Source organism: Glossina fuscipes, unplaced genomic scaffold, assembly GCF_014805625.2.
Source record: "Glossina fuscipes isolate IAEA_lab_2018 unplaced genomic scaffold, Yale_Gfus_2 90, whole genome shotgun sequence".
NCBI classification, from domain to species: domain Eukaryota; kingdom Metazoa; phylum Arthropoda; class Insecta; order Diptera; family Glossinidae; genus Glossina; species Glossina fuscipes.
In genome coordinates this window covers 2,163,564-2,188,423 of record NW_023998444.1, presented here as the reverse complement: position 1 = coordinate 2,188,423, position 24,860 = coordinate 2,163,564, and the positions used below count along the sequence as shown (strand labels likewise).

Here is a 24,860-nt window from a genome sequence, read left to right as displayed (position 1 = left end):
GACTTGATGTTCGAAATTCTTATCTACTACGCTACTCGTACTGGTCGCAATCTAATGAATACAGGTCCAATCGGTAAGTGGTACGGCTTAACCGACGGAGAACAATCACAGGAGTTACGATCAAGTTAAACTTCGCCGCTCCAATCAATAAGTGCTATGCCTTCATCGAGTGAGATCACTTACGGTAGCTGCAATTAAATTAAAGTCTACCGCAGATTTGAACCCGCGACCATTGATTTGGATTCTTATCTATTCGGTTACTTATGCGGACATTCAAATGGCCAGAAATGAAATAAAAATTTTTGAAATTTTTTTTTTTTTATATAATTTTTATTGAATTTGTTTTTCGTCTTATATTTTTTTGTTTTTTCATTTTCCATTTATATATAGTTAAGTTTTGTATACCACAATTGTTTTTTGTTGCTGTTGTTTTCTGTTTTTCTTTTGTAATTTTTCAGACATATTATTAAATAATACAATAGTTTTTTTTTTTTTGTTTTTAATTTTTACAAATTAGAACCCATTTTATTATTTTATCATTAAATTGTAATTATTACTAATTTCTTTTTCTTGAATTTATATGCAAATTATTTAATATGTATTATTTTCTATTTTAGGGAGAATATTTTTCCATTTTTTTTTATCGTTAATTTAATATTATCATTACTGGTTTTTATAAATATATTCAACTATACATTAATTAATTCAATTATAGCTAGAAATGTACAATTATTCTGGTAGGGGGAGCAAAAGGGAGTATTAATATATTAATCTTCCATTAAGTATACAATTTTTTTTTTAAAACTATTTTCTATATTATCTTTCATATTTTTTTTTTTTTTTGTTTTAATTCTATACAAACAGAAAAACTTCTTTTCAAATAAATCTTAAAACAGTGGCTGTTTTTAAAGTTATCAAGCCATTTTTTTCCTAAATTATTTTCATTGTATTTAGCTAATTAACTAGAATATTATTTAAACACATATTTATATATTATATATATATATACGTATATACGTATATATATATATATATATATACGTATATATATATATACGTATATATATACATATACATACATATATTGCATACCTTAATTTATCGTACATATTTATGTATATTATTTTGGTGATATTTTTTATACAAATGTTTTGTTAGTTGTCCTCATGTATATGTGCGTTCTTCAGTGGTTTGATTATACCCATCACAGTTTTCCAAAGCTGGCTGTGGGCCTTCGTCAGGAGGCCCTTGCAAATTTCAAAGACTTGGCTAGGTGAGATAACATATCGTAAATTAAGATATGCACTCCACCTTTACTTCTTCCATAGAATCTTTCAAGAAGAGAAGCGTCATTTTAAAGTACATTTTAACTCGCAAACAAACAATTTTCATTGCGTTAACATATGGCAAATAAAAAAGGAAACATTCCCCAGTTAATTTCTATTCATGTTATGGAAAACATTCTCCTGTTAACTTTTACTTTGGTTATGGGAGACATTCTCCTGTTAATTTCCATTCATTTTGTGGGTGACACTCTGCTGTTAACTCTCATTCATGTTATGGGTAACATATTAATTAATATTTTATCGTTTATAATTACAAAATGCTCATTCTATTCATGTTAAACTAAGCTTAAATATCGTACATTTTCGTTCAATAAAGATCCGAGTTCAGTTCAGCGTTTAACGTCAATTTATTAACATCATGTTCTTTCGAAACGAAGAGTGGTCGAATCCGAACCATTTTTAATAGTTTTTGCCCTTAAACGAAGTTTAAATAGTGCCGAAAGAGAAAATGGAGAATAAAGATGAGGCAGAGTTCACCACAAAAACTTCTGGAGATGCTGGAATACATCTACCACCAAACATCTTCATACTCTTTTCATCAGGACAGGTAGACTTCGCAACTTATTCCGTAGATACCTTCACTGGTCGCGGGAATGCGTGGTAAAGACTATGACATTTTTAAACAAAATGACTCTGAATGATAAACTTCTTTCCTCCTGCTCTCTAAGTACTTAAACAAATAAAATTGTAGAATCCATACAACCTGAAAATTAGCTAAGCAATCTCAAATCCAAAGAATGACAATTTGATGTGAGTTTTAGATTGGCAGTGTAATTGGACCATAATTTTACGGAAATGCTTTACAATAAATGGTGATTGATTGATGCTATTTATGGTTGGGGATGACGAGAAGGATTGCATCTGCTGCGAAGCTTGGGAAGAAGTAACTCCAATGTATGATAAAACAATGGTTTCTCTTGTTGGAAGACCCTTTGCTTAAAACTCACGCTAAGGAACGTACCGCAGTAAAACCAAACTTATGGCAGATTAGCTTACCTTAAATGAAGACAGTAACAAGGCATCTAGAAGTTAGATATACATAATATCAGCAATATGGTGATTTATCAGGAAAGGCCCGTAGTGTCTGGCTGTGCTCCTCATGCTCATTTTGTTTCTTTCTTCGGAGCTTGTGGTCGGGGGAAAAGAAATCGTGAAAGTGAGCTAGTATGTGGCCGTAGCACAAGTGATACCAAGCTGATCGTAAGCCTTGTCCGCTTTCACTGGAACTTCGGCCGTAAGCTCTCATTGAATATCCATCTCTGGTACTGACCAGAAAGAAAAGAGGAAAGAGAAGGAAAGTCCTTGTTCCGATGCCCTAGAGATTTTCCAACCGCGTGGGGGAAAAGTGTGTAGCTCACACCGGCAGCGCCAATTTTTTTTTTTTAACACGAGTAATCACTTCAGGCAATGATGCCTATACGCGTAACATGGTAACAGTTAGAAAGAGGTGAGGGGAAAGAAAGAGATAGGAAGTGGCTACAGCCTAGTCGGTGTGTGCGCAATCGATAAGTAATATGTCTTTACCGAACGAGCACTCACTACAACCGTCCTTTTTAAACGTTTCGCCATTATTATTGAAGTTGAATTTCACTTGTTTTGTTCTCATACTCTTGGGTTATTTCTTATTTTCTTCCGCTGCTAACAATAATTGTAGGACACCGAGCCTTCAAAGATAGTTATGGGCGACGTTAATATTATTTTAATGTAAAGCTTATCTCATATGGGGCCTTCAGATTAGTCAGAGTGAAACGAAGCCTTTGTTGCTATTGGGTCCAAAAAACATTTTAGAGACCCCACGCTTTAACAAAAAAAAAAAAAGAACAAAGCGACTTACATTTGCTCATTTGAATAGCTGTGGTTAACATGGTAATGGAAATTGTTTACTTTATTTTACTACGCTCACAAGCCATGTTACTTCAATTTAGATATTTTACTACTGTTAATTGAGAAATTTGCGGAACGATAAGCGATGGGCGCTTGCGACTCGCCCTTAGGCGAGCTCTTAAACTTTTAGTCGGGGAAGTAATTGATTAATTATTATTGAGGATTTTTTACTACAACGACATAATTAATAGTTATTATTTTTTGTTTTTATTCATTAACTTTTTTTTTTTTTTGCCTCAAACATAGTTTCTTATTTGTCTATATACAGAATAATTCAGTCTTTGGAAGAACGTTTATGTGTTTTTTTTTTTCTATGTTTATTTAAAATTTTCTCTACAAATTATAGAATTTTTTTCTAGATCAAGTTCGATATTTGAAAAAATAATGAAAATTAAAAAATGTTTCTTTTTTTTTCTTAAAGATTTGAAAAAAAAAAACAAAGTGTTTATAGCAAACCAAAATAATTATATGTAAAATATTTTATCATTATATTAATGCTTTTTAATAATTTCATCTTAAATAAGTTTTAGAAATATTTTTTTTTTACTTAATATACTAACTATTCAACTTTTTGGTCCTAATGCGAAAGAAAATTTCTTATATAGTAAATGCCTTAAAAGAGAGAATTCAACTAACACCTTTACCTTTTATAAGAGCAGTCAAAAGGCGTAACACTGTAAATACAATTTCTTACACATTAGAAAATTTCTGGCTAAACTGGGAATGGAATTATAAAGTTAGGCTAGATTAGGTTAAACAACTTGTAAGATAGCGGTGATCATACACTCCATACTCTGTTCAACAATTTAGTTACGAAATCAGTTAAATTAGGCTGTCGAGTCAAGCCTCATAATCTATTCGCCTTCTTTTAGAAGTCCGCTAATACTTTTTTTGTCGCTATAGAAGACGCCTTCCATGTCGCTTGAGAAAACTTTGCTAGCCTTTGCTTTGCCTTTTTACTTAAAGAGAGGGAGGAAAAGGTGAGAATTGTTTCCTTCGCGATTTGATGATGTTAGTAATAACATGAAACGGATGGGTATAGACATGGACGGACGAAACGGACGATTGCTTTCGGAGTTGGCGATGCTAGGCAATCCTATTGTATGGATGGTCAAAGAGAACGAGGAATAAAGCGAACGATTTCCTTCGGAATCTGAGGATATTAGCAAGTCCGTCTTATATATGATCGCAGACAGATGTTAGCAAAGACCGTTATACGAATTATCGCACATAGTGCGGAACAGAGCGGACGATTAACTTTAGGGTTTGAGGAGATTGGCAGAGATGGTAACGTACCGTTGGTATCGTATGTCGTACGGAAGTTTAGTGTCTATGAATGCAAACTTACTGATAAACAGTGGAATTTTTTCTCATTGAGTTATGCTGTTATGGCTTTCAACTGCTTTTATAATCATATAATACTTTAATTAAATCTTTTATTGTTTTTTTTTTTTTTTTTTTTTGCAAGAACTATAGATCTATAGAAACTTAACAAGGAGTCGAACAAGATTTTTGAAAACATTCGAAACTCAAAAGAAAAAGAAAAGAAAATGCAAAAACTCTTTAAGTTTTAAATACATAACGCACGCCCCACGAATACGATCTCTAATGATATTGTATTATATATGAAAGTGTACAATGTTAGTTTTGTCATCGCTAGAGATCACACTTGAAACGCACGGTTAATTAATGTCACACACGCAGCTCATCCATTAAGGGGTGTGGTTGATGTTGACTTGTTTGCTGTTGTGGTTGCGGCTGCTGTTGTTGCTGTTGCTGGTGTATATGTTGCTGCTGATGGCTAGTTTGCGTTTGTAAAGTTTGCGTGCTATTAGGCGGCGGCGGGGGAGGAGGCTGTTGACCACTTATCCCTCCGCCTAACATTAAACCCGTAGCGCTACTTAATGTGGTGGTCATAGTTTGATTGTGAGGATTTTGCAAGTGTTGCTGATGCGTTACAATATGCTGTTGTGTAGTTGATTGCTGCTGCGAGCTTTGTTTCATGCAACTTTTTTTCGTTAGCGTTCCGCATTGATTTCCCATAACCTGCAAGGCATGAGGAGGTGGTAACAAACCCATAACATTACCGCCGGTATTTGAACTACCGCTACCCACACCGGCTACGCCGCCCCCTCCTGGATCTTGTAAGCTTTTTAAGTGCTTGGGCGGAGGCGGTGCTCGATGGGGTATGTCGGCGAATTCGGGCGGCGGCAGCTGATGATGCTGTAAAGCATGATGATGCGATAGTATGGTAGCGGGATCGCTTTTCGTGTGTATTGTCAAAGTTTCTAGATCACCGCAGATATTATTTGGCATTTGTCCATTTTCTTGACGTTTCAGTTTTGTCTGCGATCGTGGCTCACTCAAACGGGTCTTATCGCGTTGATAATAAACTCCAGCAAATATTAAAACATTTAATATTAATAAACTGCATCCAATGGCTATAGTTACGCTTAAGGCTGTTGAGTAAGCAGCGAAACCATCGTTATCCTGTGATGTGCTAGCACCAGCTCCCGCATGACCATCAGCATCTATTATATCGTCCGGATAATGTTTTCCCCCTCCACCGGCTGTATAACGGGTGCCATTGCGTTGCAGTGATGAGGAGGGTGAACTGAGATTAAGCAAAGAGAAAACCTGATTGGTAAATATGCTAAAATTACCAAGTGCTGCATTGGCCGTGCCGGGCGCATAAGGAGGATTAAGCGGTTTAATCGACGCATCTCCCGATACTATCCGATTATCCATATCAATGACATCACCATTATCTCTATCATCAGGCAATTGATGATGCAAAGCTGGTACATTATCTCCACCCGGTTTATGTAGATCAGGTATAAGATTCAGCCAAAATGATAAACGATGAGCGCGATAATGATTTTTCAATTTAGGTTTAGTATCTAAAAGGTAGTTTGTATGCAAAGGCAAAGCTAGCTTATGCTAAGAGAAAAATAATATTTCTTTTTAAAAATCGCTTACCAAAGTTTAAATACTTCTTATGAACACTTTCATAAGCGGTCCATTCTATAGTTTTATAGCGGCTGCGTTCTTGACGACTCCCATGATCACTTTCCATTTGTTCGTTAGGATTGCTGTAAAAATAAATCACAAAATTTTGGAATTATTTGATGCACTTACGGTTTGATTCAATTCAAAGAATTTCTGTTCTTTTCATCACATTTACCCGGTTCTTATGAAATTCGACCAATAAAGCATCACAATCTCCGATAAACTTATTTCGGTTTTAGTAAAATTACGAGTAAAATGATTGAAACCACCGACCAATGGAGCACCAAATATATACGGCAAGTCCTCTCCGTGTATGCAACCTTGACGCTGAAAATGAAAGTTAACGTCCTTAAATTTAATATATTGACAAATCTTAGGGAACAAAACTGTAGAAAAATTAATCAACACTCGAGTAAAAAGCTACAATTGTATATATGTGTGTCGATCGATCTTAGTCTCTTCCTAAAGGAATCTCTTTGTTAGTTGCGAGCATTTCAGCTGATTTATTCTGCTCATTTTGCTTTATATGAATTTGATAAATATTTGCTTTCGTGGTGTAGATGCTTACGATGGAAGTGTTCAAAGTTAATGATTAGTTTGTTATGTTTCAAGAGAAGGGAAGAGTTTGTGGACGGTTTGGTAGATTCGAACGTAGAGGAACAGATCCGTTCACGCTTGGATGGACGGACGCGATGATAGATGGATGCAAGGGAACGGCATGAACGGACGGTGGCATAATCGAACACTCCCAGAGACTAACATGCGGGTGAACGCAGTAACACATGAACACGCTTGTGCATAATTAGACTAACTCGGAACTAAACGAACACGCGAACACGTGATTATATCCGGTTAAACAAACATCCAATTAAACAGCCACCCTCTTAGACGACGATGCGGTCTGATGAGCACGCAGATGGACGAACAACATTGAACATTTTATTAGATGAATGTGCCGTTAGTCGAACACTCTGTTATAGGAACATGCTGGTAAGCTAACCGAATATGCGTTCGGAGGAATACCCAATTAGATGAATGCTGAGTGAGGTAAACACGCAGTTTGCCGGGAACTCAGCTAGTCACAAGCGATTAAATGGGCCCACAGGCAAACGCGACAATGAAACGTCCCGCATGAGGATTAACTTGGAAAAAGATGAATAGACAAAGGAACGCTTCACCATAATTACAAAAAACAAAATTTTCTATAGAAATGAAGACACGTGCAAATCGATGGACAGAAGAACGCATGAGTGAACGGGAGTCTCATCGCTAGCCCTGACGAATAATGCCTGGACAGACGAACACACAATTAAATGCAGTGCTGCATTCAGAATAACAAAATTAGTTCGTTGCAATCTACTACGTGGATAAGAAATGCACGCATTACTAAGATCACCGATCTCAGTTAATTTCAATATTGTACAGGAGGCACACAATTGCGTAAATGCATATTAATTAAGTACTCTTCTTCATATTCTCACTCTCAATTTAGCAAAAACTAAAAAATAAATTTCGTTCTCTATGCCAGTTTCAACTGGAACTCCCAACTTTTCATAAAAGATTTATATAAAATGCGTTGATATCCTATTAGTAAATCAAAAAATCCAAAAGTTCTCGTATTACTCATTGGATACGATTATACCGAAAGTATACTAAAAAATTGCTATCAGAGTTGCATTTTGGAATTTGGGGAATTCACGAATTGTTGACGGTCCAATAAATTCCGGCAGAAATCTTAAGCGTTCAAACATCTGCTTATGTTATTTGGCGTGCTTGATGGATGAGTGTTACTATTGAATCGATTACCCTGTGTTTATGCTAATAGCATTTAACTAATAAATATGCTTTGCAATTGAAAACCGTCTGATGTTCAACGGAAAGGTAGCAGAAAAGAGCAGATATCAAGTATATTAATAAATTCAGCAAATTAATAAAAACAGTTGGTATAGATAACTAGGACGTGTTTCGTGTAAGTTTCAGGCGTTTACAGGCAGCATTTAATCAACAAAATATGACTTGCTGTTGGAAATCTTTCGAAATTCAACGGAAATATGACAGAGAAAGTCAAATATTAAGTCTGCTTAAATTCGTTTCTTCACAAGGTGTGCCTGTCGCACTCAATTTCCTGGAAACAGCAGAGAGAGATAACTTAGCTTTTAGATATTGGTTTCATGTGTTCAGTCCGCGTTCAGCAAATCAAAACCAAAAAGTCCTCTTCAACTTGGACTGGGAACTTATTCCCATAAAATTATATTGTGCAGACCTGTCTCCTTCTGCTGGGCACAGTTCCAGATTGATGCAATCACATGGAGCATATCGGAAGTTCGAAATCAATGGTTCAATGACTATTCGACTATTCCTTAAGCTACCCAATAAATAACAAAAGACCATACGTAGATAATGATGACGGACGAAAGCTTAAGTTTTGTAACAAATATATTTTAAATAAATTTGAATTTTTTCGAAAGGAAAGAATTTAATAAAGTGGTAATAAAGTAGTAGTAAATTGAAGTAAAATAATTGTTCCGTGTACTATGTTCTTTATCGTTTCCTTTCCTTTCCTTTTCCAGATTTATCTCAACATTAATACTTTTTACTATCTCGCACACTCTCTTATGATTTAGTTTGACTTTGACTTGATTTCATTTTAATACTTACTTGTGGATAATCTCCGTATCTTGTTTGATAATCGAATACATATAAATAAGAATTACGATGATCAGCCGAATGTAAATCAACAGTTTGAGCTGCTGGTGCTACAACTTGTGCATCACTCAAGGCTTCTAAAGTTTCGTCTCTAAAAAAACAGCAAAAAAAAAAAATTAAATAAAATAAAAAATTAACTTTTTTTTTTTTTTTTTTTTTTGCAGAAGAAATCTTCCTGTCAATAAGCTATAAAGTGCAGTACTATTTGAAAAATCGTAACCACAAACTTACTTGCACATGTTTAAGCCAAACAACTTAAAGATCAAAGTGTTTGATGAATAAAAAAAACAAAAAAAAAAAGTAAAGTAAGAGAAAAAAAACTTGGAAGGCAAAGTACTAGAAAATTGTTTACCATCTAGAAAGAAGCACATTTTCCTATATGTGTGCCTATAGTTGAACAGGTAGACGAAACCTTCTAAGACATCTACGGTTTGTATGAAAAATTTGGTTTCTTCTCTTCGAGATAATTTAAAGTTTCATTTTCTTCGCCTTTTTTTTTTTTCTTGTTTTGAATTCAGATTAAATTGCAAGTGTTCTTCATTATGGTATGGTTAGAGAGAAACTTGGAAAAGTTTGATTAAAGCATCTAATGTTAAGCTTTCGCTTAACTTACAGGTTTCAATTTTTAATTTAAAAGTATTTGTAGTCGTCTTTCTTGAGAGATTCGAGAGTATTCGCTTAAAGTATCACTTCGTTCAAAAAGTCTCAAGTTTAACGCACATATGACATCTATATTGATAGGCTCACATGATTTCTGAATAGTATCAAGATTCAAAGGAAATGTTTCAAAATTTTATGACATTCCGATCACTAGTTTACAAATTACAGTTGTCTTAGTGGCACTATTTTTTTGGTCGGTTTGGACGGCTTTCGCCGGTTGTTGTTCAATCGGCTCTGAAGTGCTTTAATCAACACATCAATACATACATCATATATTTTTTGGAAAATACAAAATTGGGGTCACTGAGGTGCCACTTCAAACCGTAAAGTAATTGTGGGTATATCATAGAATTTTGACACACGCCGTTTGAAAGTTGATGCTATTCAGTAGTTATACGAATCTGTCGATAGTATCGTAAAGTATGTTTGAAACCGGAGAATTATTGAGTGATGTGTTAAATTTAAAGCATCGAAGATACGTTGTCTAAAAAAAAAAATTCCCAGATTAAAAGCAAAGTGAATGACCAGAGAGAGGGATAAAGGGTCCATCGAACAGTGTTACTAGTCATAACAAGAATCATTATCATCAAATTATTCCTCGAGCAGGTGCAACTCTATCTCTTAAATACTAACGTAAGGCCCCTCCATTGTTTTTCCTCTTTTTTTAGAGGCAGGATTATAGCCTGATTTACTAACAGGACTACGATTTAGTATTCATCTTTCTATTTTCTCACTAAAACTTGATTGATTCTCCTTTATTCAAAATCGATTGTCGAAATACGCAAGATATACTCGGTAAGTGCTGAATATATTGAGGCTGTTACACCTTTGAATTAATACGCCCTACGTTCTTGTAATATCTATATGTGTGTCTTACTTTCACTTACTTTTTTTTAAAGATGGCTCGGTAAGAGTCGGCCTTAGACGTGATATTATTTTTTCACTTGTTAACCATATCACTCCTCTTAATATTTTCGTAGATTTTTAATATTTTTGTAACCTTAATCCATGATTTAACAATGGCCAAGTTTACTTTGATCGTGGTTGTAACGAATTCTCTCACTCGGTGAGGGTATAACACTTACCGATGGGACACGTAATGCAGTAGATTGCAACAGGAGGGAATAGCCGAGCAGATGAGAATCGCGAACATCAAGTTCGCGTACGCGAGCTCAAGTCTATGTTCGGCCGAGATGCAGTGAATGCTTTGTTAGTAATATTTACCGGTACATATCCACTAGCTTAACACGACTAAGCCCTATCGATTTCCTTTTCCTTATTTTTTTGCAATCCTGATCGTAGCTATACAGACTGTTCAATCTTACCGATTTAAGCAGAGGCCCACTAGAACTTCACCCATACCCCCTTATCTCTTTTTTGCTAACCACTTCCCTTTAACAACTGCCCAACGAACTAGGGCAAATCCCCTGACTTATTTGTCCTAGAAAAAAAAAAAAGCCGCCCTTAACTTAGCTACCCGAAATCGGAGCGGTGAAAAAGCAATTTTAATCGCTTCATAAATGTTCCTAATTTTTTTTCTATTTACTTAACGGAGATCGAGTAATCGTTTCGAAGCAAAATATAATTTTCGTATGATTTCTATTTCATTTATGATTTTTAGAGGCTTTACCTAACTGTTAAATATCAAATGTATTTGAAAATGCATCATGCCCAGTTTTTAATATTTAGATCATAATATATGCACATACGTTTAAATAGGATTTAATTGATTCTACTGAATATCCTCTTAAATATAAATTGATTTTTTTTTTAGATTAAATTGGCAGTTGGAATATATTAAAATCTATCAAAAGTAAAATAAGCAAAAAATATGAAAATTTTAACAACGTTTTTCCGTAATCCTAAAAAATCACATTTCAATGACCTGTATACCCTTGATGACCATCATAATATAAATAAATATTCAACCGCAAAATATATATTTGTGTTTATATTGCTATAATATGCTCTAACTTTTTCAAATAATATAAACAAACAAAAAAATATTCATCACTTTTATTAAGCAACAATTTCGTATACAGTTAGGGAGGGGATTGGTTAGGTTGAACACAACCTTTTTCATGTGCGCGCTGTATATATATATATATATAATAAAACAGCAACAACAAACAAGAATTTGACTGCTATATGCAGGAAAGCGTTTTTTTTTTTTTTTAATCTTTAATAGATTAAACATACTTTCCATTTTCTTTTTTTGGATTTTATTTTTATCAAAAATTTCATATAAATTGCAAATAAATAAAGTTTTATTTCCGTTTTTCTCAATTTATTCAATCATTTTAATATTAATTCCATTTTTAGAGAAAATTGTTTGTTTTTGTTAGTTTTTCATTTGTTGGTTTAATATGCGAAAAATCGAACGAAAGAAAAGGAAAAAAATTTGACAAAATAACTGTGAAATAATTTTTTTTTTTTTATTTATTTATTTATTTATTTTTTTTTTTTCTTCTTATATCTTTCGCACGTAACTCATATGTTGTTTACAGGTAACGAAAATATTTATTTATTTTTTTTTTTGCTAATGGAATGAACTTATTGTGCAATTTAGATTGATTTACACCAGCTACATACATATATATATATATCATCGCCAACCATAGTAATAATAGGCAATCTTTCAAAAAAGATATATATATATATATATATAAAGCAAATAAATAGGAGATATTTTGTAAAAAAGCCGTAAATCGTTCTGAAATCGTCTCGTTATTTAGCCTTCATTTTCTTCAATTGCTTACGAATGATTTTTGTAGATCAATTACGATAACGACAATAAACTTTCCAATTTTCATCCGACGCCAATATGTGATAAGCCGAATATTTGAGATCTCTCAAGTACATTGCCCGCGAAGAGTGAGTAGATTTCAATTGACGATCGCAACAAAGGTACATATAAAGTTCCGCGGGATAGAACTTAGGAGAGGCCATTGCGAATCAACACTTATCACATCTTAAAAAACGAATTTTCGGCCAAAGTCGATAGTAAAGGAAAAAAGCCTCACCCTATCAATACTTTTGACATCTCTGTATTTCAAATTGCGGTATGACAACCCTGCATTAATACATAAAAATAGCAAAAATCGAATCATGAATGCACTTGGTCTGAACGATTCGTCATAGACCAATCACTCACTAACCAAGAGTTCAATAATGAAGCGACATGATGAGCAACATCAAAATGGGTTCGTTTTGAATTCTGAAATACAGGTAAAGTGCATTTGAACTGAGGCGATCTTGTCTTATCTTCGCTTAGTAAGCAAAAGTAACCTACTACGCTATTGGCGCTTAATTATAAGAGGTAGTGCTTCACTTAGTGAATTGAACAAGTGAGTCAGTCTTGGTTGTTCAAGAAACTAAATACATAGTTTTGGGCTGGTCAAGTGGAAGGAAATGCTAACCAAATATGTTAAATGTGTAAATGAATACAGAAAGAAACTTTACTAAGAATTTTAGCAATCAAATTAACTGCATGGATAGACAGGAGCCACTGGTAAGACAAATGAAGATAGACAGCGAGATAAACTGCAGCTAGAAGTGCAACGGAGTAGAAACATAGTATAAGCCATACGAGATAAACAGTTAGTCAAGCATAGATAGAGATTGTTTCTAGTAGAATACAAATAACTAAATGAGCATAGGTAGGCAAAAGCACTGCTCAGTAGTATTAACAATGTTAGACAAGTTATAGTGCCAGAAAGAATAATGCCAGTACATTTGAATATACGGATGGATGGAGACGCTGCTGTGCTGGACAATTAAAAGATACGTAGATGGTATCCTCGAAAGAAATGGTAGTGTTTAATCATTTACTTATGTAGGTAAGCACGAAAACTTCTGAGTACGAATGATAACGTTGAACAAGTTTGACATACATAGATGCTTAAATATAAGCGGAAGAAGTAGCACACACACACATGCAATGACAGGTCGGCAGTAATACTGCTGAGTACGAAAAATAATGCTGGACAAGTACACACATGTTTAATGATTGTGACAAGAACCGCTGAAAAGCAGAAATATCAGTGACTTACTTAAGCACGTAAGCAGAAGCACTGTTATAATCAGGGGAGCTATTGAAGACGAAGAATCGTGCTGGCTCGCTTAAATATATAGGTAAGCAAAAGCGAAGTGTTAAACAAATTCGATATATATATAGATACTTAAAGATAGGCAGGAGAAGTAGTGAAAATGAAAAATCTCGCTAGCACACTTAAATATGTTGATCGACGGAAGCACAGCTGAATGCTTACTATTTAATAACAGACAGGAGAACCATTGAAGATGAAGCCACGACACGCTAGTAAGCTTAAAAGTATAGGCGGAAATACAATCGAGCGCTAAACAAGTACGACGTATATAGATGCTTAATGATAAGCAGCAGAACAATTGAAGACGAAGCCACAATGTGCTAACACCCTTAAATATATAAGTAGGCAGAAACACAGCTGAGTCCTTAACAAGTACGACGTATACAGATACTTAATGATAAGTAGGACTCCAAGTCTTTTTATTTCACGCTCAATTGTTTATGTTGCTGAGAAAAATCGAACCCGCCCGCTGTGTGGCATATTTCATCTTACGATCAACATATTTTCACACGCGTAATATATCATTGTGTGAGGAATGTATAGAATAATTTTCAACATTCTGTCGTGTTTATGTTGTGAGTATTAAGCAGAAAATATTAATAAAGTAAAAAAAAAATGTGCAACTCTGTGTAGGCGTGGTTCGAATTTTTTCATTTTTGTACAGGTTCTGCATAGGTTTATAAGTAACAAGCAAAAAAACAAGTTCTTTTGTAGCGATTGAAAGCACAGGTGGTCTGAGCTCGCGTTGTTTGATAGTTTTGTCCGTTTCCCGAATTGTTTCAATTTCAATATGAAGAACTGCGTGCAAGAACTTTTAATCTTTTTACCCAGTTTGAAGTCGATTACTGTATTAATGCGACGGAGAGCGTGTTTACAATAGACATTGAACAGACAGATAAGGTTTTATATACCTATCTAGATCTTCTCAGGCTTTCTTTCTAAGTGTTTCAAACGTTTTGAAACAATCATTACGCACCTCATCCTTCGTTGATGGGTAAAAAAAGGGATTTTGGTATTCAAAAGCCACACAGTTCCCTAAAAAAACGAATGTCGGCAAAAATTTTGCTGCTGTGAAAAATCTGAATTGAAATGTTAGAGAGAGTGAAATTCTACTACTTACGAAAGGATGATTTTTTTTTTGCAAGGTTTATTTTTCCCTTATTTCTCACATTTTGTATTTCGTATTATTTTGACTTCAGAAGCAAGATACAACTTACAAGGTTAAATAAAGATTTACACTCGGCATTTTATTATTACATTACATTGGGATAATTGTAATTTTACATTTGCTTTTGGTTTTTTTTTTTTTTGTTTTTTTTTATCATTAATATTAAAATTTTTCATATATTACCTGATATTAATTGGATGTTGTACAGGCCTCTCCCAATCTGTATACTCGTTAACGATTGTGGCAAATATTTCATTCAAATGATACGTGTATGTGTTACGCACGTATGCCTTAAGGATTTTCGAGCGTCGATCAGCTTCGATGCCATATTGCACATCACCGGAATTAAATGAGAAAAACGCTTCAGCGCGTGTTACGCCAGCCATTAAATCATATCTGTTATGTTATTATAATAAGAATAAAAAAGACGAATAAGAAAGAGAAAATGAAAAAAAAAAAAAAATGAAAAGTAAACGATAATAAAAGAATTATTTATGTAAATTTATGCTAACGATTATCTTAAATTTACATGATATCTTATGTAGGAAATAAATGCATGATAAGATTTTTCCTTCCTTTCCCCAATAATAATGATTAAATATTATTTCATTATAATTTGTAATTAACAATAATCAGTAAAAAAGAAGAAAAACAAAAAATTGAAAAGTGAACATTTAAATAAAATAAAGTAAGAAAATTATATTTATATGGAACCGAATGGGTATGAATGTCATCACCGTTATTTTAAAAAAGACTCGAAAAAAAAGAAGAAAAACTAAATTTCCATACTATATAGCATTGGCGTGGGTGTGGTTTTGGAAAGATAAACTATGTTTAATGGGTGCATATACGGACGGAAACTCTCAACTTCTCGTGGTGGGCCCTAGTAACCGCCTTCGATCGGCGAAGAAGTGTTTAAGGCTTGGGCTATCTATAAGTGGACGACTTGTAAATAGCTTAGAAGTCATTGGAAGAAGCTTGCTACAAGCACTTGTTTTCTCGTAGACAATTGCTATGGAGGAAATACAAACCAGCCTTCGTTGGATTCTTACTGGTTACGTAAAGTACGTTGAAATAGTAATAAACGAGAGCATGGAGCCTGCGATATCAGCTGTAGCACCTGATGCAAATACATCTTGAAGAAGGGTAGTCCGCTGTTGGCTACCCAAAATTGTATAGTTGGTCCGAAGGCAGAAGTGACTATGCCGCGTAAAAAAAGGCTAAAGACTTTGTAGAGTAAATTTGAGCTCTACGCGTTCAGGAGCCCGCTGGCAATGTCGCGAGTAAGCTTGTACCTTGATATACCATGTGGAAGCCGCGGTGAAAGCTGCTACATCCAATCTTTGAACACATATACCGTCAGAGTGGTTTAATTTTTTTTTATTCTTGTAGAACAAAAGTATATCCGAAGCAGAAATGTCCATAAGTACGTTTACCATAACAATTAACAGACAGATGGAAGGATGGACGGACAAGCACGTTTAGAATGATTTAGATTTGATACTAATCAATATTATGAAGACTTTATAGGGTCTTTGAAGGTTCTTTCCAGACAATGAAAACATTTTGGTAAAGGAATGGAACTTTAATAATCTATAATATTGAATAGGCGTGGCTGATTTTCAGGACATAAATTTTTATCGTTGCGGTTTATAAGTAACGGGTGAAAAAGCAAACTTTTTTTATTTTCAAGACATATGTGGTCGCAAGCTATGTCGTACAGTGCGTGTATGCTTTGATCGATTTGGAACAACTTCAGTATCAACCTGCGTGCAAAAATTTTCAAGTCTCTGCCAAAAGTACACAACTTTCCTTTTGCGACGAGAATAATGCTTCCACTTTACCGACTTTACACAAACCCAACGACGGATGGACTGACATGCTCAAAACGGCTTAACATTTGATGCAGATGAAGAATAGACATACTTTGTGGGGCCTCTGAAGCGTTCTTTAAACAAAATGAAAATGAATGTGAACAGCGAGGAAAACGTAAATGAACGATGTTAGCGCAATAGCTACTAGAAGAGTTCCAAAGTGATTTGCGAGCTTGTATGCCAAAAATTTTAACGTTAAAGACGATGAACGCTTTGAAGCTCCGCGGAAGGTATTCGATGAAGAAATACAAAGTTAACTAAATGAAAATTCGGCAAAAACTCAAAGAGAATTTGTTGAACGATTGGGAATAGCTCAAGAAGAAGCAATTCCAGTTCAATTCCATAAATTCAATTGCAAAAAGGATACGATTATGAGTATAAAAATGAGAAAATCCTATTAAAATAAAATTTAAATATTTTCCTTTAAATTCTATCGTAATTTCATTTATTTGTGACAATTACGTTTACGTGATCAATTTGGCTTATATGATGTGAGGACCCCTTAATTAACCTAATAGTTAATTATTAAAAAAAAAAAAAATTTTCTAGTTGGTAATAATTTCAAAGACATCAACGTCAACAATTTTACAGCCAATTAATTGTAAACACGTATTTATTGATATTCTTCAAATGACTCTAATCAAATATCTCGTATAATAATTTTCTTTTGCTCATATTTCTCTTAATATGCATCTCCCAATAAACCGCGCGATAGCGTTAAGCAAAATATGATGCTAATGGAATTAAAAAAATTGGAGCAAATGTATGCAAATAACCTAAGTAGAGTTTTCTTAAACATAGTCACTGCGGTTAACTTAGTTGTATTTCTGCTTACATTTCAATCTTTTTCTAATCTTCTCTTTGAAGAGAAAATAATAAGGACCTTATATGTAAACTTTTTTATGCCTATGCTTATTTATAAGTGCCTAAGACTTATGTTCGATTATTAATGATAATATTTGGACGATGCCTTTGAACTTTTTTCAGGTTGGTTCGAATCCTCAACTTTCCGAGACATGAATGTGTTCATGGCTTACGAAAGTAAGCTTTTGTGAAAGGTTGATTTATAGAAGCAAATTCAAAGCATACATATGAAGCCGTAGACTTTCGAGCTTTCGCTATTCGTCGATTGCTCACGACTGACGAATGATGGAACCAATACGTAGTGATGCCTTGAAGGATGCCAATCTCCTATTATTAGGAGACAAAGGTGTAACGGTACTTGGTTATGTACTGATCATTCTGAAGTTATTTGTAAACGATTATTTAGTTATTGAAACATCAATTAGACGATTGAAGTCATAAGAAAAATTCAGAGCACAATTAGTTAGTAAAAGTTAGATTAAATTACTGTTTCATTAAAAGGAAAAGTCAACAGTGTTAGTGAAGGGAGAATTAATAAGTACTAGCGAGCATTGTTACCAGCCCGAAATATTTTATTAAAGGTTATGATAAACATTAAAGATACCAAAAGACTGCCTGATCTGTAAAAAATAATATGGTCAGTTGCAATATTTTTGTGGGGAACCTCTGACATGAGTCAAATGGTACATTTTGGACCATCTTTAAATAGACCTTTGTTCAATTTTCTTTAACAGTGATTTCGGTTACTTTTCTGACAGATTTTTATAAAATTATTAAGTTTTCTCTTATCGAAGAAAATCACGACAAAATTTTTTTTCCATGAAAAGTTTGTTGGGAAATGTTTCCCTTCTCTTTGCATTAAAAAAAAATCTCAAATAAAATTTCCTCTATACGTTGAAATATATATAATATATATATATGTATATATGTGTACACATAAAATCAAGTGTATGTATAATAGCAAATACAATATATGTAAATATCTACATACATACAGACATTAGAAATTATAGAAACGTGTTTACGTGCCTTTACCATGTTTAGATTTACGATTAAATGACGCCATTTACCGATAGAACATAAAGTTTAAATATAAACTGCACATGTGCATGTGTTTGTCCAATAAACGTTTGCAACAACGTACAAAATAGCAACGCGAGCATATCTATACATATAAATATCTACATATATATATAGTGTATATATAGTGTATACATATATATATATATATATATATATATATGTATATATATGGAGAGTACATACAAATCACCAGACTTATCTCATATGTGTATATAAGAGAGTTTATATAAGCGATAGATATAACTAAATATACATACATAAGCATAACTATGTTAACCTAACTAAGCAACGTGTAAACTTTATGTAATCTGGTTGCTAAAGCATAAGATATTGAATCAATTATAAATGTCGCGCACAACATTATATTAATTAAAACGACACTAATTATGCCGGTGTGTGTAGAATGAATGAATGAACGCGAACGAGAATGTAACAACCACTTGGTACAAACTTACTAACATGGTAGAAAATGTAGCCACAAATATACAAAATATGGCTAACGTATGTACGTACATACATTTATGTACGCATATACATATACATATGTCCATATATTGCGTGTTTAGCTACATTTTGCTTTAAGGAGGCGACGATAAGGTTTTGTGTATAAATAAATGTACAGTTGTAAGGTTTATTAAGATTAATAACCTAAAGGCACACACACGCACATACATAAATCTGATATGGAGACATGCTTATATACATATACATTAAGTAAATACATGAGACACGGCATATTTCCTTAGTGTAACTATGACCACTCAACCGTTATTTAGGTTAAAAAATTTTAATGATTTATAGAGTTAAGAAATTTCTTACATAAAAAAAAAATTAAAAAAAAAATTTACTTAAGTGTAAGAAAATGCCTTATAATGATTGAGATTAAAGTAGAAGAAGAGAGAGAAAATTAATTTAAAATTACAATTATATTTATACACACCTGGATAATTTATTAATGGCACTTTTTCTCATTAAAACTAAAGACATTTTAGTTAGTTTGTAGTAGCAATGAAACGAGAGAAATTTTAAGAAAAATATATTAAAAAATTTATATGTGTTTGAAACTTTGTTTTTAAAACATTTTTTTCTTATGCAAGTTCTTAACATCACTTGGTTTAAAAGATCTAAGGCTATTGAACTATTGGTTATGAGAAATTTACAAATAAAAGTAGAAAGGAAAAATCCCTTTAAAACCTTAGAAAAGAAAGAAAACAAGAAAAAAAAAAAAACGGAGATAGTAAGTATAAAGGCTGTTTATGTAAAGGTCTTCTATCCATCCGAATATGTAATGAATTATGGAAAAGTTTCACGTATTCCTATCCATTAATGTAGTTTTACAATTGTAATACTTTTAATTGATTTTGCGAAGAAACTTGAGAAGAGATTGATTGTTATCTCAACGAGGAAGTGTGCACATTGCCTAAAAGAACTGCGAAAACAATCAAACAAATGTATCTTTAAAGTATGTTATTCAAAAAATTGTAGCCTATATCAAGGAGTAATTTATAAATTAAGCTTTTAGTCCATCGACGCGGATGTTGGCTATAACTTAAGGATAATAACCAAAAGTGATTGCTTAAAGCATAGTTATAGTCGTGAATGCCGCATATTACCTGCTCTACATTACTTCGCCTAGTACTATTCTTTATAATACATCTACGACATAAACTAAATTAAATCAAAAAATAGTAGGCGAATAGCTTTGCTTCCGCCGTTTTACAGTAAATTGCTTGGTCGGTTTGTTGTGGTGGAAATAAGCAGACGTATACGTCAAACAATAAACAATAAGAGTTCTCAAGATAACTCCATAGAGACATTAGTCGATTAATTGCTGCATTGTAAAATTGTTCTTAATTGGAAATGTCAGCTTACCATGCCTACTTGTAGTCTCTCGCGAAGAGTTCTTATTCTCAGCGTCAATATAAAGAACTCTGCGGCTGAAGCCCATTAAAGATTCTTACGTACTTATAGGAAGACCTGAGATTGAAAAACGTATCGTTATTGTTCTCAACGTTTGAAAAATGTCGATCGCAGACCGGCATAGCGGAGGAAGAGAGCAGGTAATAAAGAATGCAGAATTGCACGCGTCACACCTTCAAGACTTGGGTCTAATGAAAAATAAATTATCAAGATCAATGAGACTTGTATGATTGACGTGGTCGTAAACATCCAATTCGATCCAATTCCACTTGAATGAAATACGTCTTTAGACCAAAACATAACTGAGTATCAAATTTCATTGAAATGTGTCTTTTTGTCATCGTATTAAACAGAAGCTTGCCTGGACAGACATCGAAACGGCAAAGGACAGATTGACTTAAAATGATTCCAAAAATGAATTTGGTTCGCTTGTCATAATAAATTATAAGATCCTACTGTTTGTTGCATATATCCGCACGGATCCAATAAGTCCTCCCCTCAAGCGGATTAGTGTACTTAAACATAAACTCCGAAAAAAATAATTTTTAAATCATTTTTACTGATGACTGGCAGCCTAGAATACAGTGATCTATTTGAAGTGAAATTCTTAAAGCATTTATATGCCTAACTGGTTATGTGTTCTACAATACATTGGAATTGTTTGGCCATAATTTAATTCAATTTACATTCACTTTACCGTTATGTCGTTTAGTATTCTCTACTTCAAATTTACCTTTATTTTCCAATTGGCCGGGTGTACCCCAACCACCAATTGCTGCAATACCTGCTTCACCGCCCAAACCATTTGCACCCATTGCTGCTGCTTGGGAATAGGCATGCATACTACCTGGCGGTGGTGGCACATAATCGCCTCCATCAATAACAACACCATCTATACTGGGACCAAAAGCAAAACCAAATTCCGGTTGACGTATAGGTACACTTAACAATTGTTCCAGTGGTTTTTCACGTAAACATTTCATAAAATGAGCGTGTGGCAAGTCAGGAGCACATTGAACATGATGAGCCACAATGGCAGCATATTTCGCTGGATTACTAACCAATGACCAAGGCGCCAGACCCGAACCAGACATTAATATTGCACGATTGAAAAGCAACCCTTTAAAATAAATAAAATTATGAGCCAAGCATGCAAATGATATTTTAAAAAAGGATAGCATTTTTACCTTCTGGTACCGCCATTGAAGAGATAAGAAAATGAACACATGCAGCACCAGTACCATGACCGGCTAATGTTATACTTTGCGGATCACCACCGAAGGCGGCTATATTCTCTTTAAGCCAATGCAAGGCAGCTATAATATCCATTAAACCATAATTTGCTGGCAATTTCGAATAACGATCCGTATTGGCATTGAGGAAACCTTAAGAAAAAAAAAAAATTAAATATAAATAATAACAAAAAATAATTCCAATAATAAAAATTAAAATAAAAGATAATAAGTAATTGTTCTGATGATCCTCTTATTTCAATATAAATTTTTAAAAATTATGGCCTATCTTAAGGAGCAATTTCAAAATAATTTTCTTGGCCTAGTTTAAAGCGTAATTATAATTGAATTGGAAGAAAATTAAGCAAAAGCAAAAAAAAACATAATCTCTCTCCTTATCTGCTTAGAAATATTTTCATTTCTTAAAATCTTTTATCTAAATATTTACAGAAAATATATAATATGTGTATATACATACATAGCAAAATATGAATTATCAATAAATTTCCACATGATTTCCTTAAATAATAATCTTTTGCATATGTATCGTTTAAAATAAAAATAAAAAAAAAAAATAATAAAACTTTTTTTCTTTTTATAACCGGTCATGAATAAAATAGTTATAATCATGCATGCATACACATGTTTTCTGTCTTTCTAATCCCGTTAAGCTAGTTTCTAATCATCGGTTTATTTGAATATTTAATATTCTCGAGATTAACAACAATATTAAATAATATATAATTGAAAATTCAGTGGAATGCAAAAATAATATATAAAAATTTTATTATAAATTTGCGGAAATTTTGTGGTTATCATTGGAGGGAAACAGATGAACATAATGCATAAAAAGGGGAAAGGGAAAATTGAATTATATTCAATTTAATGTAAATTTATAAATTTTTCGATAATTGAATTGATTCAAAATGTGTATGTACATATGTGTGTATATCCAGGGGCCTATTCATGTATGAGCATATATTCTAGAAACCACAATATAATTTATATTTACTTATTACTTCAAGCAACCATATATGCCATACTTCACATACTTACTCATCTAATAAACACTTACCTAATAAACCCAAACGATAATTGATAGTTATCACCAACAACTGACCAAAACTGGCCAGGACAGAACCATCGTAAGGATTACCACTATTCCATTCATAAGATTCTCCATGAACGAATACCAATACAGGCAGTTTAATTTGTGTCGATGATGTCGACGACGACGATGACGATGATGATGATGATGATGAAGATGACGAACTCCCACTGCTGCTACCGCTACTGCTACTACTGCTGCTGCTGCTGCCACTGCCAGTACTACTGCTCCCACTACTACTGCCGCTGCTGCTACTACTACTGCTAGCGAAAACATCCCTTGAGGCCACTATAAAGATAATTGCGAAAGAGAAGAAGAAAAATGTAAGAGGAAAAAAATTTTATATATACAGACTATCAGCACTTAATGGTTACTTTTGTACTAATTAATGAATTTCTTTCCACGTGTTCGAATAGTTGTACTGTATGTTCGCTTGATGATTGACAACTGACAACTGTCAGTTATTTTGCTGAATGCACAAAATTTTCATTATATCCTCACCCAATCCGATGAATGTGTAAACTTTACGATAAGAAAATAATGTCAGTAACGCATAAAAATGACAAAGTTAGTATTGTTAGCTACGCCCTAACGCCATGACGCCCTATCGTCCATCTAAGTTGATGACAGACAACATACGTAATTGACTAAACTATTGTATGATTTTGCTATATTTTGTAGGTTGCATTTCACTTAAATTGTTTGAAGAAAAATCTCTTGTTATATTGATGAAATTTCATGCATGCATTTATTATCAAATTTACGAAAAGTTTCATTCAAATTGTTTTAAACTTCATATAAAATTTCTAAATATATGAGTTGTTCTTGACATTTACTTAATCGATCTTTGTTGCATTTAATCTACTTATTATAACAATATTTAATATTAATATTACTTCATAGAAAGTTCATAGAGAAGCAAATCATTACAACAACTAACAGAGCAGTAATTGTGTATATAATTAGCATTATGTTCGTGGACTGAAAACAGGCTAATAGTTACTTTTCTTAGCTTGACTGCCGACATTAGACAACCTTTAAATTAAATTAGTAGTACTTAGACAGCATTCAGAGAGAACTATTTGACAGCTGTTAAGAGGCTCACTAAAATACTAGTAAAAAGCCTAAGGGGAAAATTGACAGCTGTGTTAACTGAAAGAACAAGCGTTAGCTCAAAACGTTAGATCACACGGTGGAGCGAATCTTATAAAAGATGTTTAGATTCTCTTTAGAGCAGCTGACAGCACATAAACTTTGGAGTAGTGACGGCCGATGGAATGGACACTAAGCGAAAAGGTGGGAAAGGCCGCAAGACAGACAATGAAAGAGGTAATAGAACAGATACTGAGACAAAGCTTACGGTAACCAATAGGAAAAACTACAGAAAAGATTGATGAATCGAAATAAGAATGGAAGGTAAAACAAGTAATAAAATGGCTGAGGATGGATCAGATGGAACGACAGAATAGAAATCACGATGAAGAGTGTGGCAGACGATAGGGCAGACGGAGGAGCAATTAACAACGTCGACAGCAGAATGACAGAACGAGCGATTATGTGGGCGGATAGGCCATGACTAAAGAAGAACTTGTACTAAAACAGTCGATAAGATCTATAGTAGAGCGAGTGGTATGGTACGCTTTGCCGTTTGCATTTCTTTATACGGTTGGCGAGGTAAAGATTGGGGTAGATAGCAGAAGTTACTCTTTAGGCTTTAGAGAAAGTCCTAGGAATGAGACCGGAAAAGCCCTAAACGAAGGCGTAACAACTAGAAAGGCGCACTTTCAAATATATGAGAGAACGGTTGATAGCAAGGGAGGCGAGACAGATAAGCGAATAGCTGTAAAACGGATGCCAAAACGGGTGAAGAAAATCTTTAGTCAGAATAGGCAGAGAA

The 24,860-nt window shown here is 33.6% G+C and overlaps 1 protein-coding gene across 1 annotated transcript; it reads right to left on the bottom strand.

Moving 5' to 3' along the window:
- Window positions 1-4,672: 4,672 nt before the first annotated feature.
- Window positions 4,673-23,297, bottom strand: LOC119638570 (neuroligin-3; the record flags this gene model as incomplete). Its single annotated transcript, XM_038035438.1, has 9 exons — window positions 4,673-6,130; window positions 6,210-6,322; window positions 6,415-6,566; window positions 8,898-9,036; window positions 15,066-15,278; window positions 19,644-19,680; window positions 21,357-21,743; window positions 21,811-22,008; window positions 22,931-23,297. Coding segments are annotated over 9 exons (2,814 nt in total), but the record flags the coding sequence as incomplete, so codon positions are not given.
- Window positions 23,298-24,860: the final 1,563 nt, after the last annotated feature.